At 50.4% G+C, this 20832-nt stretch overlaps 1 protein-coding gene across 2 annotated transcripts in view; it reads right to left on the reverse strand.

Annotated features, from left to right (window-relative positions):
* Window positions 1–20832, reverse strand: part of ZHX2 (zinc fingers and homeoboxes 2) — a 162178-nt gene that overhangs the window by 11514 nt on the left and 129832 nt on the right. For both annotated transcript variants that reach the window (XM_027063972.2, XM_053208308.1), the window contains one exon: window positions 2084–4828. In XM_027063972.2, coding sequence (XP_026919773.1) covers window positions 2087–4603 — 2517 coding nt within the window. In that variant the 5' untranslated portion in view covers window positions 4604–4828 and the 3' untranslated portion in view covers window positions 2084–2086. The remainder of the gene's footprint in view (window positions 1–2083; window positions 4829–20832) is intronic.

The raw sequence follows: 20832 nt of genomic DNA on the forward strand, positions 1-20832 counted from the left end.
ACCCTATTGTCTACTCCGTGGCAGGAGGAAAAAGCAATCGGGTAAATTTATGTCATGCACTGGAAAAGGTCAAGGAAAGAAGACAGGGCAAGCTAGGTCTCAAAGGAAGGTACGAGAATAGCCAGAGGGAGGAACCAAGGTAGCCAGATGGTGGGGGGCAGTTGGTACTATTGGACTTTAGCCCCCTCCTGCCACTAGCCCCTCCCCTCTGGACCGCCTCCTCACCTGTACCCCATTACGATTCCCCCTTGAAAAGTCGGGGGGAGGGCGGCGGGAAGAAGCCCTGATGGCATCTTTGATTGGCTGTTCCTTCAACTGCTCTTTCACTAACTGATGGAACCGGCTAAAATACGGTTTCTAAGAAGACTTTATTTTTTCATTTATTTCTTTACTGCTATTTCTTACTATGAAATAAATGAATTGATGAGGGGCATGACCAGCCAAAGTTGTCTGAAGTCGTTAATAAAGAAGCATGGTAATTTCCAGGGCTCCCTTCGGGACCTTATCAATCATTCTGGAGGTTCTTACCTTTGTTTCATTATTTTTAAAGATGACATGATGGGGGGGGGGGGGGCTTCTGTTGCCTTTTAAGTGACCTCTGGAGAAGCCAATCTGGGCAGAGCGTAAATCACACCTCTCCCTCCTGGTTCCAAGCTGCCCGTGGAATGTGTCGGCTTTGGCCAAGGTCGGCTCTCTGCCTCCTGCACCCCTCTCCCCGCTGCCCCCTCTATTCTAAACCTACCACCAAGCAAGCTGCTGTGTTTTGAGGCCTTGATTTGCACAGACCTCTTGTGAAAGCACAAACACCAGGGCCTGGGTGCATGTCCCATCATGTGGATGACACGGCCATTAGTAACCATGGCAACCTCCCTTCCCAGGCTTTTGTGGCTCCACAGGCCTAATTTACACCAGTCTCTTCCAGATTTGAAGGGGTTCTGGGGACCCACTCAGCACAATTATGAGCTGTGTTATATAGTGAGAAACTCGCCTTCCTTCAGCCATGACTGGGCAAACACCAAAACCTGTCAGGTTGAAAGAAACAACCCCAAATCTCTGGCCAGTAAACTTGGTTAGCTACCCTTAAAAATCCAAGAAAGGAAAGAAAATGAAAATGAAAACAAAACAAAACAAAACAACACAGAAAGCAAAAGGAAAAGACACATCCTTTTCAGGTCCGTTTCTTACAGCAGCAAACAGAAAGCAGGCAGAGGCTGTGTCCCTATAACTGCTTGTAGACTGAGGAACAGAGAGGCCCCAGAGGGTGCGTCCAAGGTATGCCACAGCGCTGTCACTCATGGGCAGGGCCTTGCAAACGAGGACACAAAATCCACCAGCCGCTAGTGAGACCAGGAAACCGAAGGGCTCCATAAAATCTGCTTTTTGCTCCCTTTCCTGCTTCTATTCGTTCTCGCTAGGACTTGCACCCCCCGCGCCGCACATGCCTTAACGTACGTCCTCCTTACAAGGGACCAGGAGTTCATGACTTCTCTGGGGCCTTCTAGCACAGTAGATAACATCTCAGGAAGGACCAGGCGAGGCCATCATGTGGCACACGCCTGCCTATTGCAGACCACTGACTCTAGACATCCCGTCGTCAAAATTCCCTGACTCCAGGGAACGAGCGACTTATGATGGACACCTGGACCCTGAGTTCCTGGATGCCTGAGAGGACATGTGCTCCAGACCGCAATGGTCAATAAAATCCCCAGACCCCAAGCAAAGATGAGACTCCTGCTCCTTTCCTTTTTAAGTCTCCCAGACGCTCCGTCCATATCTGCTCTCAATCTCTCTCTCTCTCCCTTCAGTAAACTCTGCTCTCACCTCCTGCTGGCTCACACCTGCTTTCCATCCTGCATGAAGCCAAGGACCGTTTTGACTGGTCCTGCGGGACCCCCTCCAGGTCCTCTGACCTGGCCTGCCAGCATCCCTGGTTTCCTTCCTTTTTCAAACAAGAACTTTTAAAAAGAACTCATCATCTGTGTCAACATCTCCGTACCCTACAACCTATATGGACTCTGGCAATACAGAGAAAGCAAGCCAGCATCCTCGCCTACTTTCCTGCGGGGAGCCGGGAGGGGGTTACCTGTTAGGCCTGGCCAGCCTCGGCAGGGATGCTGTCGGAGTCCGAGCCGGCCTGTTCTGCGGTGCCTTCGGCTGCCGTCTGACTCCAGCTATCCGACCTGTCTGAGATGGCGTCCTCCTCTCCGACCGTGACCTCCACCCAATCCACAACGCCCGACTCCTCATTCTCGTCGCTGCCCTGGCCGTCCCGGCTGCTGCCCTCCGACCTGTCCGAGGTGGCTTCAGAAGGCTTGGCCGGCACACCATCCTTGGCTTGCTCGTTGCTCACTTTCACCCTGGGTACCAGCTTCTCCAAGTCCTCTTCACAGAGCTTTTTGGGGTCCTTGTAATGTTGCTGACCCACATCACTTCCATTCTTTGGGCTCTCAGTGATGACGGCTTTCACTGCTTTCCTTGGTGGGGCGTCGTAAACGTGATCTCCCGCTATCTGCTGGTGCTGGTACTGCTCCATCCACTTTAAGGTTCCGGTTTTTAGCAAGCACCTGTTCTCTTTGAACCAGCGCACAATTTCAGTTCGGACCAGGCCTGTCTTGGCTGCTAACTGGTCATACTCCTGGGGAGTAGGCCACTGGGTTCTTGCAAACGTGCTCCGCAGGAGATGTACCTGTTCTTGATTTTTCGTAATTGCTGGTGAAGGGCTGGGCAGAGAACTGGCTAACTGGGCACCGGAGAGCTGGTCAAGTCGAGACAGAGCACCATTGGGGGCCACCACATCTTGGCCTTTTTTGCCAGTCCCCATGGAATCCAAGACTGCTTGTTCCATGCTGTCCCGAAGCTTCCGTCTCTCTGAGAACCAGGATTCGATCTCTCTCCTGCTCAGCTTGGTTTCCACCCTTAGTCTATCCAGTTCTGCTTGGGTCGGGAAAGAGCTTTTCAAAAAGCTGTCCTCCAGGGTTTTAATCTGACCCTGTGTTTTTTCTTTGAATTTCTGTGGGGCAAAGTCCGGGTACGCGTGGTACGCGCGGCCGTGTCGGGAGGCTGCGATGGCCAACTGGTCTTTGGCAAGGGATTCGCTGGTGATGTGGACGATGCCTCTTTGACACCGATACCGGTGATCGCTGAACCACTTCTTGATCTCACTCCTGGCAAGGCCGGTCACCTCGATGAGCCGATAGACCTCAGCATCGTCAGGAAACTGGCTCTGGAGAAAGCTTGCCTTGAGATGCGCAATCTGCTCCTTTGTCTTCTTGCGGTCACTGGCTGGCGTCAGCACAGGGTTGGCCACCTTGGGCGGGGGCTCTGGCACCTGAGCGATGTGTGGACGCTTGGGCTCGGGGGCGGCCTGGGGAGTCACTAAAGGCCTTTTTTGGCCATGGTTGGTCACTCCGGCCACGGCAAGCGTGATGGGGGAGCAGGAGACCGTTGTTGATCCGCTGGTCACCTGAGTCAGCACCAGGCTGGTCTGGCCGAGAATCTGGCACGGCAGAGCTGTCTGGAGGATGGGCTGTGACATCTTTGTGGGCGCCAGCTGGGCCGGCAGCACGGTGATCGTGGGGGGTACTGACTGGATGGTGCCATTAAACATCTTTTTCCGGGCCTCCTCCACCTCCTCCGGGGACCAGCTGATGCCATGCTTTAAGCGCTGTGTGGCAAACCAGATTCTGATGTGCTCTTCTGGGTGTTTGGAAGCAGCTGTCAGCCAGGACAACTCGGCCTGGGTCGGGTAAGGGAACTTGTTGAAGGAGTTGATCATGGTGGCATTCGTGTCCAGGGCAGAGTTGTATTTGGTAGTATTCAGCGGGACGGGGACCTTCGGGACAAGGTTGATATTTGGTGGGAGCTGGACAGAAGGCGTGACGTGCCCTAATGTGTCCTGGAGGAGCTCCACGCCTCCGAGTCTCGAGAGGATCTCAGCCGCGTCTGTCACCAGGCGGGCAGTCCCTTCCACGTGGTTCTCGGGCGTGGCCTCCTCCGGCTTCTTGGGCACCTTCTTGGCATCGGCTTTTGGTTTCCCTGGCTTCATGATGGGGGTTTTACTCACTGAGATTCCGGGATCACCGTCGCCGCTTCCGGGGCCGCTGGTGGTGATGGACACGACGTGGTTGGTGGCTTCGATGGACTGCTCTAAGACAGTTTGATTATTGCGCTTGATTAACTTCAGCTTGAAGTTGGTCTCCCCGGGATGGAACTTGGAGTTGTGGTCAGACAGGGAGTCGTACTTTTTGGTTGTGAAGTTACATTCGGCACACACGTATAAGGGGTTGAGAATCACGTTGGGGTGCTGCGTGTCAACGTGCTCCGTGAACTCGTTCAGGTTTTGCGTGGAGTAGGGGCAGTATTTGCATTCATAACCACCTTGGAGTTTTTTGGATTGGTTTTCCCCTGTAGATTTCACCTCTATCACTTCATTTTCTTTGGAAGAGTTCTCGGGTTCTACTGTCCAACTGTCCTTGGTTGTTTCAGGCTGTGTTGTGCTGTTTCCTTTTTCTTTGGCCCTGTCTCCTTCCTCGGGCACATCTTGTTCTACTACCTGTGATGTCCGAACCATGCACGGGGTTGTGGATTTTCGCTTGCTCGCCATGCCGTCTGTCTGTGTGCAACAGCTTAAATTTGGGGAGGGGGGTGGGTAGGGAAGGGGCAGTGAAATTTTTGGAGCAAATCAGATAAAAGGCTTTGGGCTTTATTCCCCCTCCAATGGCTTTGGCTTCCCTTGAATGCTGAAGTCTAGTGTTTGAGTGTTCAGAATGATCTCAGCACAAAAAACTGTAACTGCTCCAATGGCTAAACACAAGAGGCAGCATCATATCTGTGGGACAAGAACAAAGATAGGGTCAGTGTTTTTCCACAAGGCAGAAGAAACTAGCATTTCTTTCTAACCCACCCCAACTGGCACCCACAATAAAGCAGACACCTAGGTACGCACAGACAGAGAGGATGCACATGAAAATAAAAGATCACATTCTTTTCTTCCTTTCTTTGGGAAGGGCAGTGGGAACCGGCCCAACGCAAGCAAAGGAGGGTGCAGGTCACTCGTTCATGTTTAGAGGCAAACAGATACAGAAATGCAATGAAGGCTCTAAGCTCTGAAGTGGTGGGTGGGGTGGCAGAGATGAGATGTCGAGATGTCGCTGGGCTCTCAAGCTGCTTTAATTGATGGTACATCAGAAGCAAGAGGCTTACCTGGGGCCACCAAATGGTGTTTATATGGGTATTAGAAAATGGATATCAACTCTTGTTTCTTATCACAGAAGTCACCAGTATAGAAAATCCAGAAAATGCTTTCAAGTATAAAGGAGAAAAAAATCACCCTGAATACTGTAGTTCCTTTATTTCACTTGAAATGTTCCCTCTTTCTATTAATAATGAGCAAAATAATGACTTAAACATGGCTGCATGATACTACCTTGGGGGGATATACACATGTGATACATTTAGTCATTCAGCTTTTGTTGGACATTTTTTTTTTCTTCAATTTTTGGCTCTGCTCAACAAAATTGCAGGCAACATCGTGAGTCCTTATTTCTGGTAAGTCCTTAGGATGAATGCTTAGACACAGAAGCACTGGGTTAAAGGATATGTGCATTTTAAGTTCTCTTCACTCATTTGGCCAACTTTTCCATCAGCTGGCCCTTCCCCTGGCAATGAACGGGAATGCCCAACTTACCACTCCACCTACGTGGAATATTACCATGGAAACGCCTTGCTGACTAGATAGGGTTAAACCATCTTTTTTTTAAATAAATTTTTTAACGTTTATTTATTTTTGAGACAGATTGAGAGAAGGACTGTAAGCCGGGGAGGGGCAGGGAGAGATGGAGACAGAATCCGAAGCAGGCTCCAGGCTCTGAGCTGTCAGCACAGAGCCCGGCGGGAGGCTCGAACCCATGAACTGTGAGATCATGACCTGAGCCGAAGTCCGATGCTTAACTGACTAAGCCACCCAGGTGCCCCAGGGTTAGATGATCTTAATACACTTTTGTGCTTTCCTTCATTGCTAATCAGGTTGAACTGCTTTCATAGATTTACTTGCCCTGTGTGTTCTTTCCTTTTGAATTGTTTATTCATGCCATTTTTCTCTTGTGATGCTCAGTGGTTTTACTATTGATTTACAAGTCTCTATATTAAGAGCATCAGTACTTTATTATATTTGTTGCAAAATGATTCTAGTCGATCGTTTACCTTTTATGTTCATTCGTGTTCGTTCGTAGATGGCATTTTTCGTGTTTTTACATGCAAAAGTTTTACGTTTTAGGCAGCAAATTTACCAACCTTTTTCTTTTGTGGCTCCTTTCGCTGTGATTTTTTATATAGAAAGTGGTTCCCAGTTACAAGAAACAAACTGCTGGTTGCCAGAGAGGGGAGGGTTTGAGGGGCAGATGAAGTAGGCGAAGGGTGATTAAGAGGTACAAACTTCCAGTTGTAAAAAAAAAAAAAAAAGAAAAAAAAAAAAAAGGTCCTGGGATGTAATGTACAGCATAGGGAATATACTCAATAATATTGTATTAACTTTGTATGGTGACAGATGGTAACTATCTGATTGTGGGGATCATTTCATGATGTATAAAAACACAGAATCACTCTGATGCACACCTGAAACTAACAGGATCTTATATGTCAATTATACTTCAATAGAAAATAAATAAAAATCACTTGTACATTAAAAAAAAAAGTGATTCCCTGCCTTGATAGCTGAGACATATCATTCTATGTTTTCTCAGAGTGTTTTAGCTTTATTTGTTACATTTAATGCATTTGGAATTCAACTGATCTTGGGTTAAGCTGTAAGATACAATTCTAACCATTTTTTTTGAGAGTTACCAATTATCTCATAGCATGTATTGTGTTCTCACTAATTTGTGAAATCATCTCTGTCATACATTACATTTTTACATATACTAGGGCGTTTCTGGGTCATTTATTCTGTGCCTCTTATCTAGCTATTGACACACGACTTAATTTTTTTTTTTTTTTTGGTAGATTAGAGTATGTTTTCATGTCTGGTAGAGTGAGCTCCTCCTTAATTTGGTCATTTCTTCATATAAATCAATTCCCATAAATCAGAATCATCTGCAAAATAAAATCCTGTTAGAATTCTGATTGGAATTGCATTGAACAAATATTAATTTGGGAGTACAGGAACAATTTGCTTATTAGGAGTAGCAAAGCCGGGGAAGTGGCAGCGTCCAGTGTGTAAATGCACGGGCTGGTGTAGAGGGCATCTTTCATTTTGTGCTTAAAGGAGAAGGGAGATGTGTTTTGACACCTGGGGAGAAGGGAAAGGGAAAAGATGGCTGTTACCTCCTGTCCCTCCCATTGCCTTGGGGTTGAGTTCCACTGAAGAGAGTGCTCAAGGGTGGAAGTGGAGGCTTATTTTTACGAGCAACTCTGCGGGACTGTGCCCACACACATCTGCTTAGGGGCTCAGGTGACAAAGCTGAGCAGGACTTGGGGAGGGGCATTTCCCCCTGTGAATCCAGAACCCAGTTATTCTAATGAGGAGCCCTGGCATTCCCACGCTGGACGTCATCAGCAGTGGGTGAGTGTCCCTCCAGGCACTGGTGAGGAGAGGACACGGGCACAGCAGAGCAGAGGGGACCGTGTCTTTTTGCTGACCACACCCAAACTGACATCTTCAGCCTCCATGTCCCTGCTGCTGAGACTCTTGGTTTCCCCCTCAGCCATACGTTACCTCCTCCAGAGTTTCTCATGTCTGTCAGTGGCTCCACCATTGGTCATTCCGGCCCAAACTCTCCTGGGCTCACCCCAACTAATCCGTCAGCAACGCTGCTGACTCTGTCTTCAGAATAAATCTCGTATCTGACCCTTCACACCACATCCACATCCCCCTGCCCCTGCCTTGTCTAAGCTACCGTCCTCTCCCACCTGGAAGTCTGTGGCAGCCTCTCAAGGGTCTCCCGCTTCCTTCCTCTCTGGAGCAGCGGCATATTTTAAGATAAGAATCAGTTCATGTCACCTTTCTGCACAAAGCCCTTTCTCCAAGCCCTTATAACAGCCTGCAACCCCGGCACGTTCTGGCCCATACTTCCTGCTCCCCCTTGCACGTCACAGGACCTCTGCCCTAACCTCCCACCCCCGAGCTCCTCAGTGCTCACGTCCCCATTTAAAAGTCATCCTCATGGCATCTGGGTGGCTCAGTTGGTTAAGTGGCCGACTCCTGGTTTCAGCTTAGGCCATGATCTCACAGTTCGTGAGTTCAAGCTCTGCATTGGGCTCTGTGCTGACAGTGTAGGGCCTGCTTGGGATTCTCTCTCTCTCCCCCCTCTCTGCCCCTCTCCCCTCACTCTCACTTTCTCACTCAGAAATAAATAAACATTAAAACAAAAATAAAAGGCATCCTCCCACAGAGAGACCTTTCCTGACCACCACCCCAAGTAAATCAGTGCCTCCCTCATTCATTACTCTGTTTCCTTACTCCGCTTGGCTTTGCTTTCTTCACAGCACTTTTCAATATTTAAAATTTACTTAGACATTTTGTGACTGAAGGAGGGAGGAGAGAGCATTTATCTACTTTTTTCTTCCTCTAGGACTTTCAATATGACAGCCACTAGGCAAATGTGGCCCTTCGAATTTAAGTTAATTAAAATAAAAGAAAATGAAAAAAAAATCAGTTCCTCAAGTTACACTGGCCACATTTCAAGTGCTCAGTAGCCACACGTGGCTGGTGGCTTTTGTATGAAGCAGCGCAGAACTTTTCTATCATTGAGGGACCTTCTACTGGACAGTGCTATTCTAGAACATAGATTCCATAGAGGCAGAAACTTTTCACTGTGGTTTCCTCAGAGCCTAGAACCACACCTGGCCCGTAGTAAGCTTCCTATGCATGTTGGCTGAATAATTAACTCAGGATGGCTGCCTCCTGGGGCCTGTGGCTGATACGGAGAGAGGAGGCACGGCAAAATGTCCTGCTGTGTGTGCACGTGTAGGCACCCTTGTGTGTGCGTGCACGTGCGTGAGTGTATGCGTGGGTGTGCGCCGGGGGCATGAGCAGAGGGGCTCTGTAAGGGGGAAGGAGGTCCTAAAGTGCCACAGAGGGTGTCCCTGTCGTGACAGCTGGTGGCTACATTTGCACACACTAGCCAAGAGACTGGGGAATCTGAAATATAATTTTTAGACATTTTTTAAATGTTTATTTGAGAGAGAGGGAAAGAGAGAGAATGAGCAGCAGAGGGGCAGAGAGATAAGGGGAAAGAGGATCTGCAGCAGGCTCTGTGCTGACAGCAGAGAGCCCGGAGCGGGGCTCGAACCCACGAACCACAAGATCATGACCCGAGCCGAAGTCAGATGCTTAACTGACTGAGCCATGCAGGCACCCCTGAAATAGAATTTTTAAGCAAGGGAGCAAAAGGAAACTTTTCGCCTGCAAAACAAAGAAATCGGGCAGGAATGGGTGCAGGGGAGGGAGGGGGAAGAGACTCTTCTTAGAGAAACTCCCCATACGTAGAATGACTTAAATCTGTTGACAAATGGGGCCCAGAAGTGAACCAAACTGTGGTAAAACATCCTAAAACTTCTCAGTGTTCCAAAAACCGTGGTTCAGAATAAACAGTATCTTCTAAAGCTCATTTGGCGACCAGGAGTCCAAACCACAGCAGATCAAAAAGAAGGAAAGATGAAGGAAGAGAAGACAGACGTGGGGGCAGGGCGCAGAAAACACGGAGCCTTTGAAGAACTCATCTCTCGGGGGGGGGGGGGGGGTTCCCCGTGATGGAGTCACAAGAACCACGGCCCTGGGAAGATCACCCCGGCACCAGAAGGGGGTGAGCGTCTGCACAGCAGAAGCATGTGGTCTGCCTTTTTGAAAGTCTGTGAGCCGCCAGCGGGATCGGGACCAGCGCCCACGAGGCCTGGGCCTCACCGGCACGAAGGCTACAGTACTGCCAGCTGTCTTCAGGCTCAGACGGACACCTGCCAGAAGTGGCAAAAATAAAGATGTCAAAATGCACGTTAAAAGTCCAGCACATCGCTTCCGTGCTGGGGGAGGGGAGGTGAGCATCACAACCCACCAGCCCTGTGCAGCCGGTCTCACCCCGGCCGGCTTCCCAGGCGCATTCTGTGCCCGCCTGAGAACATTCGACCTCCGGGCGGCAGCGAGTTCTCCCCTGGATGCCCAGCAGTGGGGCCTGAGACGGCATCCTGCCTTGGGGCGGGTGGCCTGAGCCAGTGAGGACTGAGCACATTTGTGCTTAAGATCCTGGCGCCCGGAAGGAGAGGAGAGGTAAGAAATGTCCTTCGTCTGTGACATTCCAGGCATCCCAGGCCTCACAGGACAACTAGGACAGAGCGCGACAAGCACATGGTGCACGGAAAGGGAGCCAAGGCACCGACACAGACCCCTGCCTCCTTTGCATGTTTCGGACACTCACTCGGTTTTCCTTTTATCCACCACGGCATCTATCACTCACCACAAAGAAATCCAATGATGAATGAGAAAGGACAAAATCTTGGAGTAAGTAACATGGGATGAAGACGGCCAGCCTCTACAGACCATCACGAACAACTCCCTTCCGGGCGTCCGCTGGGCTCTCTTCCCCCTTCCCCGCTGGGCGCCTCTGCTTCTCCATCAGCCCCTCTGTGTTGTGCGTGGAACGCAGTTCGATTAGACCCCTGTGTGCTGAGTTCGATTGTGGAAACGGGGCCCACAAAGAGGAGGAAAGCGTGTCCTTGTCCTCAGGGAGCACACAGCCGGCGTTATAACTGAGCCAGGGCTGGAGCACCCCAGACGGGGAGGCTTAACCAACAGGAGTGTTTTTCTCACAGTTCTGGCAGTTGGGAGTCCATGAACAAGGTGTCTGCAGGGTTGGTTTCTCTGGAAGCCTCTCTCCTCGGCTTGCAGACGGCCACCTACTTGCCCTGTCCTCAGCACGTCCTTCCTTGTGTGTGCGTACCGCCTGGTCGCCTCTTCTCAGAAGGACACCTGTCACACTGGACTGGGGCTCACCCCAAGGGCTTCCTTTAACCCTAATCACTTCTTTAAAACCCTTTCTGAAATACCCCACATTCTCAGGGCTAGGACTAGAACTCGTGAATTTGGCAGGTGGCAGGGGAGACCCATTTCAGCCTGTAACAGGCAGGCAGGGGAGTGCCCACCGAATACCCTCCATGGTGCAAAAGTGATTTATTCGTGTAGACGACAGATACCGAGCACTACGAGTGCAGATGTGGTGCTAGGTCCCCAGGACACACGAGTAAACGCACAGGAATCTCTGCTCTGGTGGGACTCGTGTTCACAAGCTGACATGAGCAGAAGCCCAAGAGGTGATGAGCTCTATGGGGAAAAAGTCAAGCAGTGATGAGGCTGGGGTGGGGAGTGCGGTGACCTGTGACTTTAAGCGGGGAGGTCAGGGCCTCCCTCCACGAGAAGCCAGGGGAGCATTGGGACGTTGCACAGACAGGAAGGAGAAAGAGTTTATGAAACACAGAGCAGGCTGTGCTTAATTCCTTAAGACAGGGTAGGAGGATGGCTAATGGCTTCACAGAGGAGGGAATCGTCTTAGAAATAAAACGACCAAGGGGCGCCTGGGTGGCTCAGTCCGTTGAGCAACCGACTTCGGCTCAGGTCATGATCTCACAGTTCATGAGTTCGAGCCCCGCGTTGGGCTCTGTGCTGACGGCTCGGAGCCTGGAGCCTGCTTTGGATTCTGGGTCTCCCTCTCTCTCTGCCCCTCCTCCACTCATGCTCTGTCTCTCTCTGTCTCAGAAATAAAGATAAAAAAAATCTTTTTTAAAGAAATAAAATGACCATGACTTTGATTAACTGAAATTCTCCTTACTATGTGGACGAGGCCCCACAACAACTCTGCAGGGCTGTTGTAATGAACCTCAATTTATGGAAGAAAAACCCAGGCCAGGGAGGCTAAGTGCCTTGCCCAAGGTCGCATGGCGAGTTCATGGTAGGGCTGGGATTTGAACACGTGCTCTTGGCACATGACACAGCCTCCCCTCAGTTAAGCAGAGTTCTAAGGGTGGGGTAGGATCCTGGAGGACAGAGAAAGGGAAGGGTGACTCCAATCAGAGGAACGTGCTCCCAGGCAGAGGAGAGAGCAGGAGCAAGGAAATATCTGAGGAATGGACAGGACTGAGGCCAAAGGGCAGGGCAACAGGGCGGAAGCTGGGAAGAGGCTGGCAAGTCAGGTTAGGCAGAGACTGTGGAGGGCCTTGAATGTCACACTAAGGAGCTGCAATTTCATTCCACTGGCGAATCATGGAAGCAGCAGGGTCTCAGAGAGAAGTTCGTGGGGTGGTGGGGTAGGGATGGCAGGACGAGAAGGCATGTCAATGAAGGTAAGAACCCCCAAGCCAAGCAGATGAACAATAATCTTGACTACCCCCAAATTAAACAGTGAGGGCCCAGGCTGCCAGAGACACTCCTCCCTCTATCCTTACATTTGTTGTCTAAGCAGATGTTGAGGGCCCTTCCCTTTTCATCTTGAACCTTCTCCCATTCAGTTTGCACTCGCCCCCCAAGGATAGCTGGATGATTCGGGTTTAAGTGTGGTAAAACTGACTCTCCCTTAATCGTCTTCCCAACCGCAACGGCAGCTAGCATTCACCGCAGTCCTCGCACATTCCAGGTGTTCACTGGCTCACTTGTCAAAAACCCTCTGCAGACACCGAAGCTCAGAGAGGTTAAGGAGCTTGGCCGAGGTCACACAGCCTGGAGCAGCAGAGCTGGGCTGCAAGCTTTATGGGGACCTTGCTAAAATACAGAATTCGGATTTGGAAAGTCTGGGGTGGCAGTGAGGTTCTGCATTTCTAACCAGGCCCCAGGGGAGGAGAGCGCACAGGTGGGCCACACGTGGAGCCTCCCCAAGGAAGCAAGTCCCCACTGCCATCCTCTCTCCCTGCCTCCTTTCCAGAGATGGGGTGGTAGCATTTCCCGACCTCTCCCTACAAGTGGCCTGCGGCCCTCAGGGGAACTAAAAACGGGTCAAACCAGCAGATCAGCCCCTGGAATCGCTTTGCAAGGCGGCTGACACATAGCCTGGCTGTCAGATGAGAGAAATGTCCAGGCCGTCGAGTTCCGGAGGAAGGCACGTGGGGGAGGGGAGAGTCAGAGCCTGTGGTGGGGGGGGGGGGGTCTCCAGCCCAAGGAGGGTCAGAGGTCAGAGCAAGTCAAGGAGCCCGGGCCCCTCGGGCCTCCCAGGCGGGCTTTGCATCGCGCCTACGTGGGGAGCACATGGGCCGCTCCTAAGGAATCGAACCTTCGGGCTTTGGCGTGGATGCCACTTCTCATTTCGGGGCTTTTCACTGGGGCTGTCAGAGGAAATAACAGGGCTGTCTCTGGGCTTTCAAAGGAAGCATCCTGCCAAGACATCAAAGCCAAAAAAGATGCTTTTAGCTCTGCCAGGTCTTCTGACAGAGCTGTTAACAGATATCACCTCAGCTCATAAGGGTAGACCTCGTGTGCGTGTGCGCGCGCGTGTGATTGTTCCTTTATGTTCTCAAGTCACAACATCCCCCCACCCCTCCGCTGCCCAGGGAGAAGGAATCCTGAAGGGTAGGCGCATGGTGGCGGTGGCGGCTGGCGGGTGGAGTGGAGGAAGGAATTGGACGCAGGGGTCTTGGGTTTTGCTCTGCACTCCTGGCTGCCCAGCTCGCTTGTCTGCTCCCGTCCTTGCCTCCATCTTTCTCATCTGTTAAATGGGAATCACTTTTGAAACGTCACTCGGGAGACCCTGAGTTAATTCCTGGAGTTTTACGGATTTCTCCCTAGCCTACTGAAATCTTATGTGGGGGAAAGCCTACGATGTGGCTCCCAAACCGTCAGGTACCCTCTGGGGTGCTTTGTAGAAAATACCCTTCCTGCGCCCCCATGCAGACTTTAAAACCCGACAACCGAAAGCAGGCCCAGGAGTCTTTACTTTTAACCAGCAGCCACGGTGACTGACGGGCAGCCAGGTTTGGTGGCCTCGGCAGGAGCACGTCCCTCGGCTTCTCCTGCTGCAGAAGTGGCTAGGGGGAGGCCAGTTCTGTGCCATGAAGACTGGAGAGGTTTCTTGCTGCATTCTGTGCTGGACTAGAGAGGAACGGCATGTCCCCAAGGGCAATGACAGTTTGGAGGACAATGCAGACGTGGGGGAAGAACCGTAGGAGGAGAAGGGAACACAGCATGCTGGATGCCTGCTAACGCAGTATAGGGCACCTGTAGACACCACAGGTCCAGAGCAGCGCAACTGGTGGCTGGGGGAGGTGAACTTTAAGACGCTATTTCTTGGGGTGCCCGGATGGCTCAGTCGGTTAAGTGACCGACTTCAGCTCAGGTCACAATCTCACGGTCTGTGGGTTTGAGCCCCACGTCGGGCTCTGTGCCGACAGCTCAGAGCCTGGAGCTGCTTCAGATTCTGTGTCTCTCTCTCCCTCTCTGCCCCTCCCCTGCTGTCATGCTCTGTCTCTCTCTCTTTCAAAAACAAATAAACATTATAAAAAAAAAGATGCTACTTCTCGTGTTTTTATGGCTCCGTTGCTCAGACAATTTTTTTTTTTTTTTTTTTTTTTTAAGAAAAGGCATTTGCTGATCTGGTTAAGCATGGGCAGGATGGTGTGAGCAGATACTGTTTATAGGCATAATCTGTATCATCCCTACAACACCGGCACACGGCTATGGTCTCCCTTTCACAGATGAGGAAACGGAGGCTCAGAGAGGTTAAATGGCTTGCTGAAGCGGGTGGAGCCCGGACAATCCTGGCCCTACACCCACTGCTTGGTCCCCGGAACACACAGTTGTTAATCGTGAACAATTCCATTTCCTGACACTGAGTCTATAAATTAGATTTCTCACAAATTCTGAGTGGCTTTCTCCCTCTGGGAGTGTTCGAAGGAGTAAGATTTTAATTGAATTGTAATGTCTTTTTCCACTTGTTACTCGGAGATGCTCTCTTCTGAGGCAGGAAAAAGCCTGCATGGCCTCCCGTAGCCAAAAACGTTTCAGGGGATGAAATGATGAAATGAAGTCTGTGGCCGGGGCACGTGGCCTACCCCCATCAGCGCCACCGTGCACTTAGGCAACACAGGGCTCCGAGAGGAGGCTGGTGTTTTGCTAGCCGTGAGGAAAAGTGGCGACCTGAGACAAGGCAGTAAGGACTCAGGCAAAGAAAGCCAGCTAGGCCTGGGACGGCAGACCCATTCCGGGCCCATGTGAGCCCAGACCCCAGAATTAACTCATTTACTCAGAAACAACAAATTCCACAGCTCCTTTGCCAGATGAGACCTTAGCCTCATGGCTGTCTTTCCCCCCCTCGGTCCTCACCATTAGTGCCCACCTGGTTGGTGGAGACAGACCCAGGCTGGAGCCAGCTCTCCCCGGGTTTGAATCCCGACTCTGCTGCTTACTGATGGAGAAGTCCCTCCTTGTCGGGCCACAGCCCGAATGCCCACCTCACACACCCCAAACCCATGTGCAGCCTGGACTGCTCCAAATGCAACAGACTCATTTTCAAGGGCCAGCCTCAGTTTCCACATTTAGAAAATGGCGGGGGGGGGGGGATTCTCCAGCGGCAGGATCGGGCTGAATGAGAACCTTTACCGCTGGCCTGGTCTGGTTCCCCAAACAGGTGACTTTAGCTAGTGAGCTGGTATTAGCAGTGAAGTGAGGGTAAGCTGTGCCATTCATCCTGCACCCGCACCCCCTGCTAGGTCTGCCCTCGGGTCACCTGACCTCATTCCCCAAGTCCCCCTTCTCAGCTGCCAACCCCCAGGGAAGGTGACCCAGCTCATCTGAATCTTGCTGCTCCGAGATTTTCTTTCTCATGTTTTGTTCGTGCCCATAGAAATTTCTATGGCAACTGTGCCAATATTTTTAATCTTCCTAACTTTGCCTGTCTATTTTAAAGATTTTGCCTTCCATCTTGTTGAGAAGATCAAGGTCACGAGACAAAGGTCACCTTCTTCCCCATCTCCACACTCGTGTCTTTCTCTCCAGCTCAGAGGCGGTAGTGGGTCTCCCCATTACCAGGCTAACCCCTCCACCTGGCCTGCGGGCCCCGATGCTCCTCAGGGACTCTAGCCCAGCACTCATCAGTGCTCTCAACTCCCCTCCTTTCCCTGGATCCCCTTCCCTCCGGGAACACCTCCATTTGCCATTTCCCTAAAAAAATAAACAAAGCAAAACAACAGTAAAAAGCAACACCCAATTTCCCAAAGCCGCTCAATTCTGCCCCGGTCTACACATTATCGCACCAACTCTCGCTTTCTATGGTGGAGGTGGGGTGCTCAGGCCCCCAGTGGAGAGACTGCTCCTGTCACTTGTCTCCGTGTGAGCCTGGACAACTTATGTCAGGCTTCTGAAGCCTCGGCCTTTCTGTCTGTAATTCGGGCATGAAAACGGTACCCACGTCAAAGGGTTGCCAAGAGCATCCAGTGAACGCCCTGGCCTCTAGGTTTGGCTCTGGGCCTCCGACATGGTGTGAGCGCTGAGCTTGCAATCCGTGTTATTGAGACTGTGCAACCATCAAAGCTCTCGAAGTTTGGGATGACTGTTGCTCACCTCTTCCAGTCCCGTACCGTTCGCCCCTCACCTCTGCGTGCTCTGCCCTCCCTGCTCTGCTGATGCTTTTCTCTCAAACTGCCAAATCTGTCCCCCCATCCCGACTCTGTGGGGCAAACTGCCTTCCTCCAATTCCTCCATCCCAAAGCTCTACACGCAACCTGGTGGACAGCCAGCTACCAAACAGCCTGCCCAGCCTGGCTCCTCTCTATAGGGCCCCAGACCTTCTGCTCCGACTGCTGGCTGACAGTGAGGCCAGCCTGTGTGGACAAAGGCTGGATGGCCCATTGTCCACTGAAACCGGATTTTTTTTTTTTAACAAGTCCACGATGATTCATGAAAACCAAGGAAAATAATAAATTAAAATGCCAGAGGATCCGGGGCGCCTGGGTGGCTCAGTCGGTTAAGCGGCCGACTTCGGCTCAGGTCATGATCTCGCGGTCTGTGAGTTTTAGTCCCGCATCGGGCTCTGTGCTGACAGCTCAGAGCCTGGAGCCTGTTTCAGATTCTGTGTCTCCCTCTCTCTCTGACCCTCCCCTGTTCATGCTCTGTCTCTCTGTCTCAAAAATAAATAAACGTTAAAAAAATTTTTTTTTAAATACCAGAGGATCCATCCCTGCTCAGTTGGAAAACAGATTCTACTCAGTCACCCCTCCTGGAAGGTGTAGCTGATGGGGAAATTTGGCGAGGCCGGGCTGGATGGCCTCAGAGTCTCCTCCAAGTGTGTCTTCTCTGCCTCTGTGACCATCGCGGGGAGTCTCACGGACACCCCAGATTGAACCCTTCTAGAACCAAGCTGATCCCTTCCCTCCCAAACGTGGTCTTTCTGTAATGCTCCTCGTTCCAAATAAAAGTCCCATAATCTTGTCCGTTATTCAGGCTGGGAACCCGGATTCTCCTTCCCCTGTCCTCCCCCTGCCCCCTAGTTTATTACACCGGGTCTTCCTGACTCTGCTGCTTTTACCATGCCTCCCAGGCCCTCATGCCTGTGTGCGAGGTCAGGTTCTCCTCTCGCCCTCCCTCAGCAGCCGCAAACACTCCCTCCATCCTGGCCTGGCCTCTGAGCTTCACCTGCCAGCGGCCTTTCCCGCCTCCTCTGGCCATGGCGGTTCATTCTTTGCCGAGAAAGGACCCACTCTTGGTCCATGTGGGCCCTCCGGCAGTGGGCGTGGGACTTAGTTCTGACCGCTCAGAACCCCACGTCCTCCAGCAACGGCGAGTCATTACAGAACGGGCTCATGGCCCGAGCAAAGCAGTCCGAACCAGTGGTGTTCCCTCTGGGGCTTCTTCCGGAACCACTGGGAGACACGTGCTCCTTTCTGGTGGAGTTACCGAGCCGAACGGATGCGAGCACACAGTTTGCACCACTGCCAGCGGCCTTCTTGCCACACGAGGGGGAACAAACCTGAGAGTTGAGCCGAATGCTGGGCTGAGAGATGCAGACAGTGAGTCCTGAAAACATCCCACTGAATGCCGCTCTGCCCGAATCCAACATACTTATGTCAGTTTGATGGGGCTTTCTGTCACCTGGATTTGAAAACATCTCGAGAGACACAGTTTCAGGCCAACCTCCTCCCTGCCACCATTTCTTCCTAAAACAGCGATTCTCAGCCTTTTCCTGCCATGACAGACATGCTAGGTGACATGGCCATTTGCAACATTCTCTCGTTCTTGTTGTGATGGCCATTATTCCACACCATCCCTTCCCACTTAAGGAAGATGCGCAGGATGTGAGCGGGAGTGCCATTCATATAGGGTCACTTTTGCGTCTCTGCTAATCAAGAAACGACCGTCATTCACAAACTTTGCTACTTTACTTCTGAAGCAATACTTCTTGATAATACGTACCTCACAACTGATGCCATGACTGAACATCATGTTTCTAAACACAGATCTGACCACATCATCCTTGCCTTGAAAGCCTCGCTAGGGGTAGGGGGAGCTGGTTGTGAGACATGCTTTTCACCACCCGGTTCCATTTGGATACCCCCTTCCCATCCTTGAAACTTCCTGGTATTTTAAAAGGGAAATACGGCAGAGGACCTGTTTTTTTAGCAACAGAAACACGGGCCTTGGAAAAGAGAACGCAACTTATATATTTGTTGATTCATTCATTCACTCACTCACTCGTTCATTCACTCCGTCCCTCAGGTCTGCTATATCCCAGTCACCGCTTTCGATACTAAGGAAAGGGGCGCCTGGGTGGCTCAGTCAGTTAACTGTCTGACTTCGGCTCAGGTCATGGTCTTGCGGTTCGTGGGTTCGAGCTCCACATTGGGCTCTGTGCTGACAGCTCAAAGCCTGGAGCCTGCTTCAGATGCTGTGTCTCCCTCTCTCTCTGCCCCTCTCCTGCTTGCGCTGTCTCTCTCTCTCTCAAAAATAAATAAACATTAAAAAAAATTTTAGATACTAAGGAAATAAGACAAAAGATTCCTGCTCTCAAGGCATCTATGATCAAGGAGGGGAAGACAGAAAACAAATGGAAAACAACGTCTAGATAGTGCTGAGTGATTTGGACAGAGTTTTGAAAAATGATGTGATGGTGACTGAACAGCCCTGGCAGAGAGATAATCAGGGGATGCCTCCTCAAGGAGTTGAGTTCTGGGACTAGAACTCTATCGAGAACGAGCTGCCTTGACGTGATTGTGTGTTATCAGTGACCACAGAGGGGCAGACTCACTGACTGCTGACGACATTCGATGTTTGCCGCGAAGTAATTTTCAAATTGTTCAGTTGTTATTTAAAAATGCTGTTCTCCCCAATGGTACTTTCTTGAAAGGCTTTAAAAAGCTTCATCGAGAAAGACAACTTTTCACTTACTAACATGAAAACAAAACTCTTCAATAGTTTTATAATGGAAGAAAGTTCTTCTTTTCCTTACTTAAGACAATTGAGGAACAGTTGAATCTGAGATAAGTGGAGAGCTCCAAAAAAAGTTTTGGAGGGAGGTGCCATCTGTGAGTCTAGATAAAATATTAGAAAAAATTTTAATCTCCAGGTGTTCTTTTAAAAAAGTGGATTAAAAAACCAAAACTATAGCATACAGGTTTTTTTATTTTTTGGTTTCTGAAATAGTTTTTTTCAAGTAGGTAAAATGAAGCATTGTCTTGATGGTTTATACACAAAGACTTCGCACCCAAAAACCATACACTGCTTTCTCTTTTTTTAAAAAAAGATTTTAATGTTTATTTATTTTTTGAGTGAGTGAGTGAGACAGAGAGAGAGAGCGAGCAAGGCAGGGAGGGGCAGAGAGAGAGAGAGAGGAGAGAGGAATCCCAAGCAGGCTCTGTGTGTCAGAGCACAGCGTGACATGGGGCTTGAACTCATGAACTGTGAGATCATGATCTGAGCCAAAACTAAGAGTGGGATGCTCAACTGACTGAGCCCCTACAGGTGCCCCCATATTCTGCTTTCTTTGTGAAAGAAGTCAAAGGCTAAAAACCAGAATCGAGAAGGTCCACTGGGCATCAAAGTTGGAAGGTTCTCAGAGATGACCTAAGTCTATCCATTAGGTAAAGTCAACCAGGAGATGTGGGCACAGACAGAAGGCAAGCATGGCGAGAAGACACAGAATCCTATCCTTCACCATCATGGTAAGACCTCAGTGGCCCATCTTCCCGGGCAGGGAGGTGAAGTGTCTCAAAGGCAGTTGTGTTGGGGTGATGGGTTCTGCTGGGTGGCTGTCTGTCCTCAGTATCATGGTGACGTCAAGGAGTTTTGAGCTGAGAAGCCAGTTAAGTAGAGTGAATAAGTTCACTAGCTTTGGAATTAGAACAAGTAGAGTGAAAGTGAGGCCCCACCTAACTCTTACCAGTTGTATGACATTGGCAATATATTTCACCTCTCCTAGGTTTGGTCTCTTTGTCTGTAACTATGGAGCTAATGCCTACCTCGTAGGATTGTGAGAATGTCATAAATGGTGTAATGCTTGTAAAGATCCCATCATAATCACAGGTACCTGTAAACGCTCAACAAATGGTAGCAATGTTGATGATGAAGTAAGGGACGCCCCTCTATGATGTATTATTAACCAGTAATTATTATGGTAGAGAGCATACGTCAAAGGCAAGGTTAATCGGATCCCCCGGAGGGGCTCAAGCGAGCTCAGATGCAAGCCAGGATGATTGGGAAACTGTCTTTGTGTCTGCCTGGGTTTCGTATCACAAATCTATCACACTGTACCATCTCTACTCCCTCTCTTTCTCTGAGCAATAATCTTGTGAAAAAAGCCACAAAAACCAGCAACAAGATTAAGACACATGTTGAAGCAAAGTGGCTTCGTTATTTCTGTAGTTAATTCCTGGTGC

The sequence above is a fragment of the Acinonyx jubatus genome, chromosome F2, assembly GCF_027475565.1.
Source record: "Acinonyx jubatus isolate Ajub_Pintada_27869175 chromosome F2, VMU_Ajub_asm_v1.0, whole genome shotgun sequence".
Lineage (NCBI taxonomy): Eukaryota > Metazoa > Chordata > Mammalia > Carnivora > Felidae > Acinonyx > Acinonyx jubatus.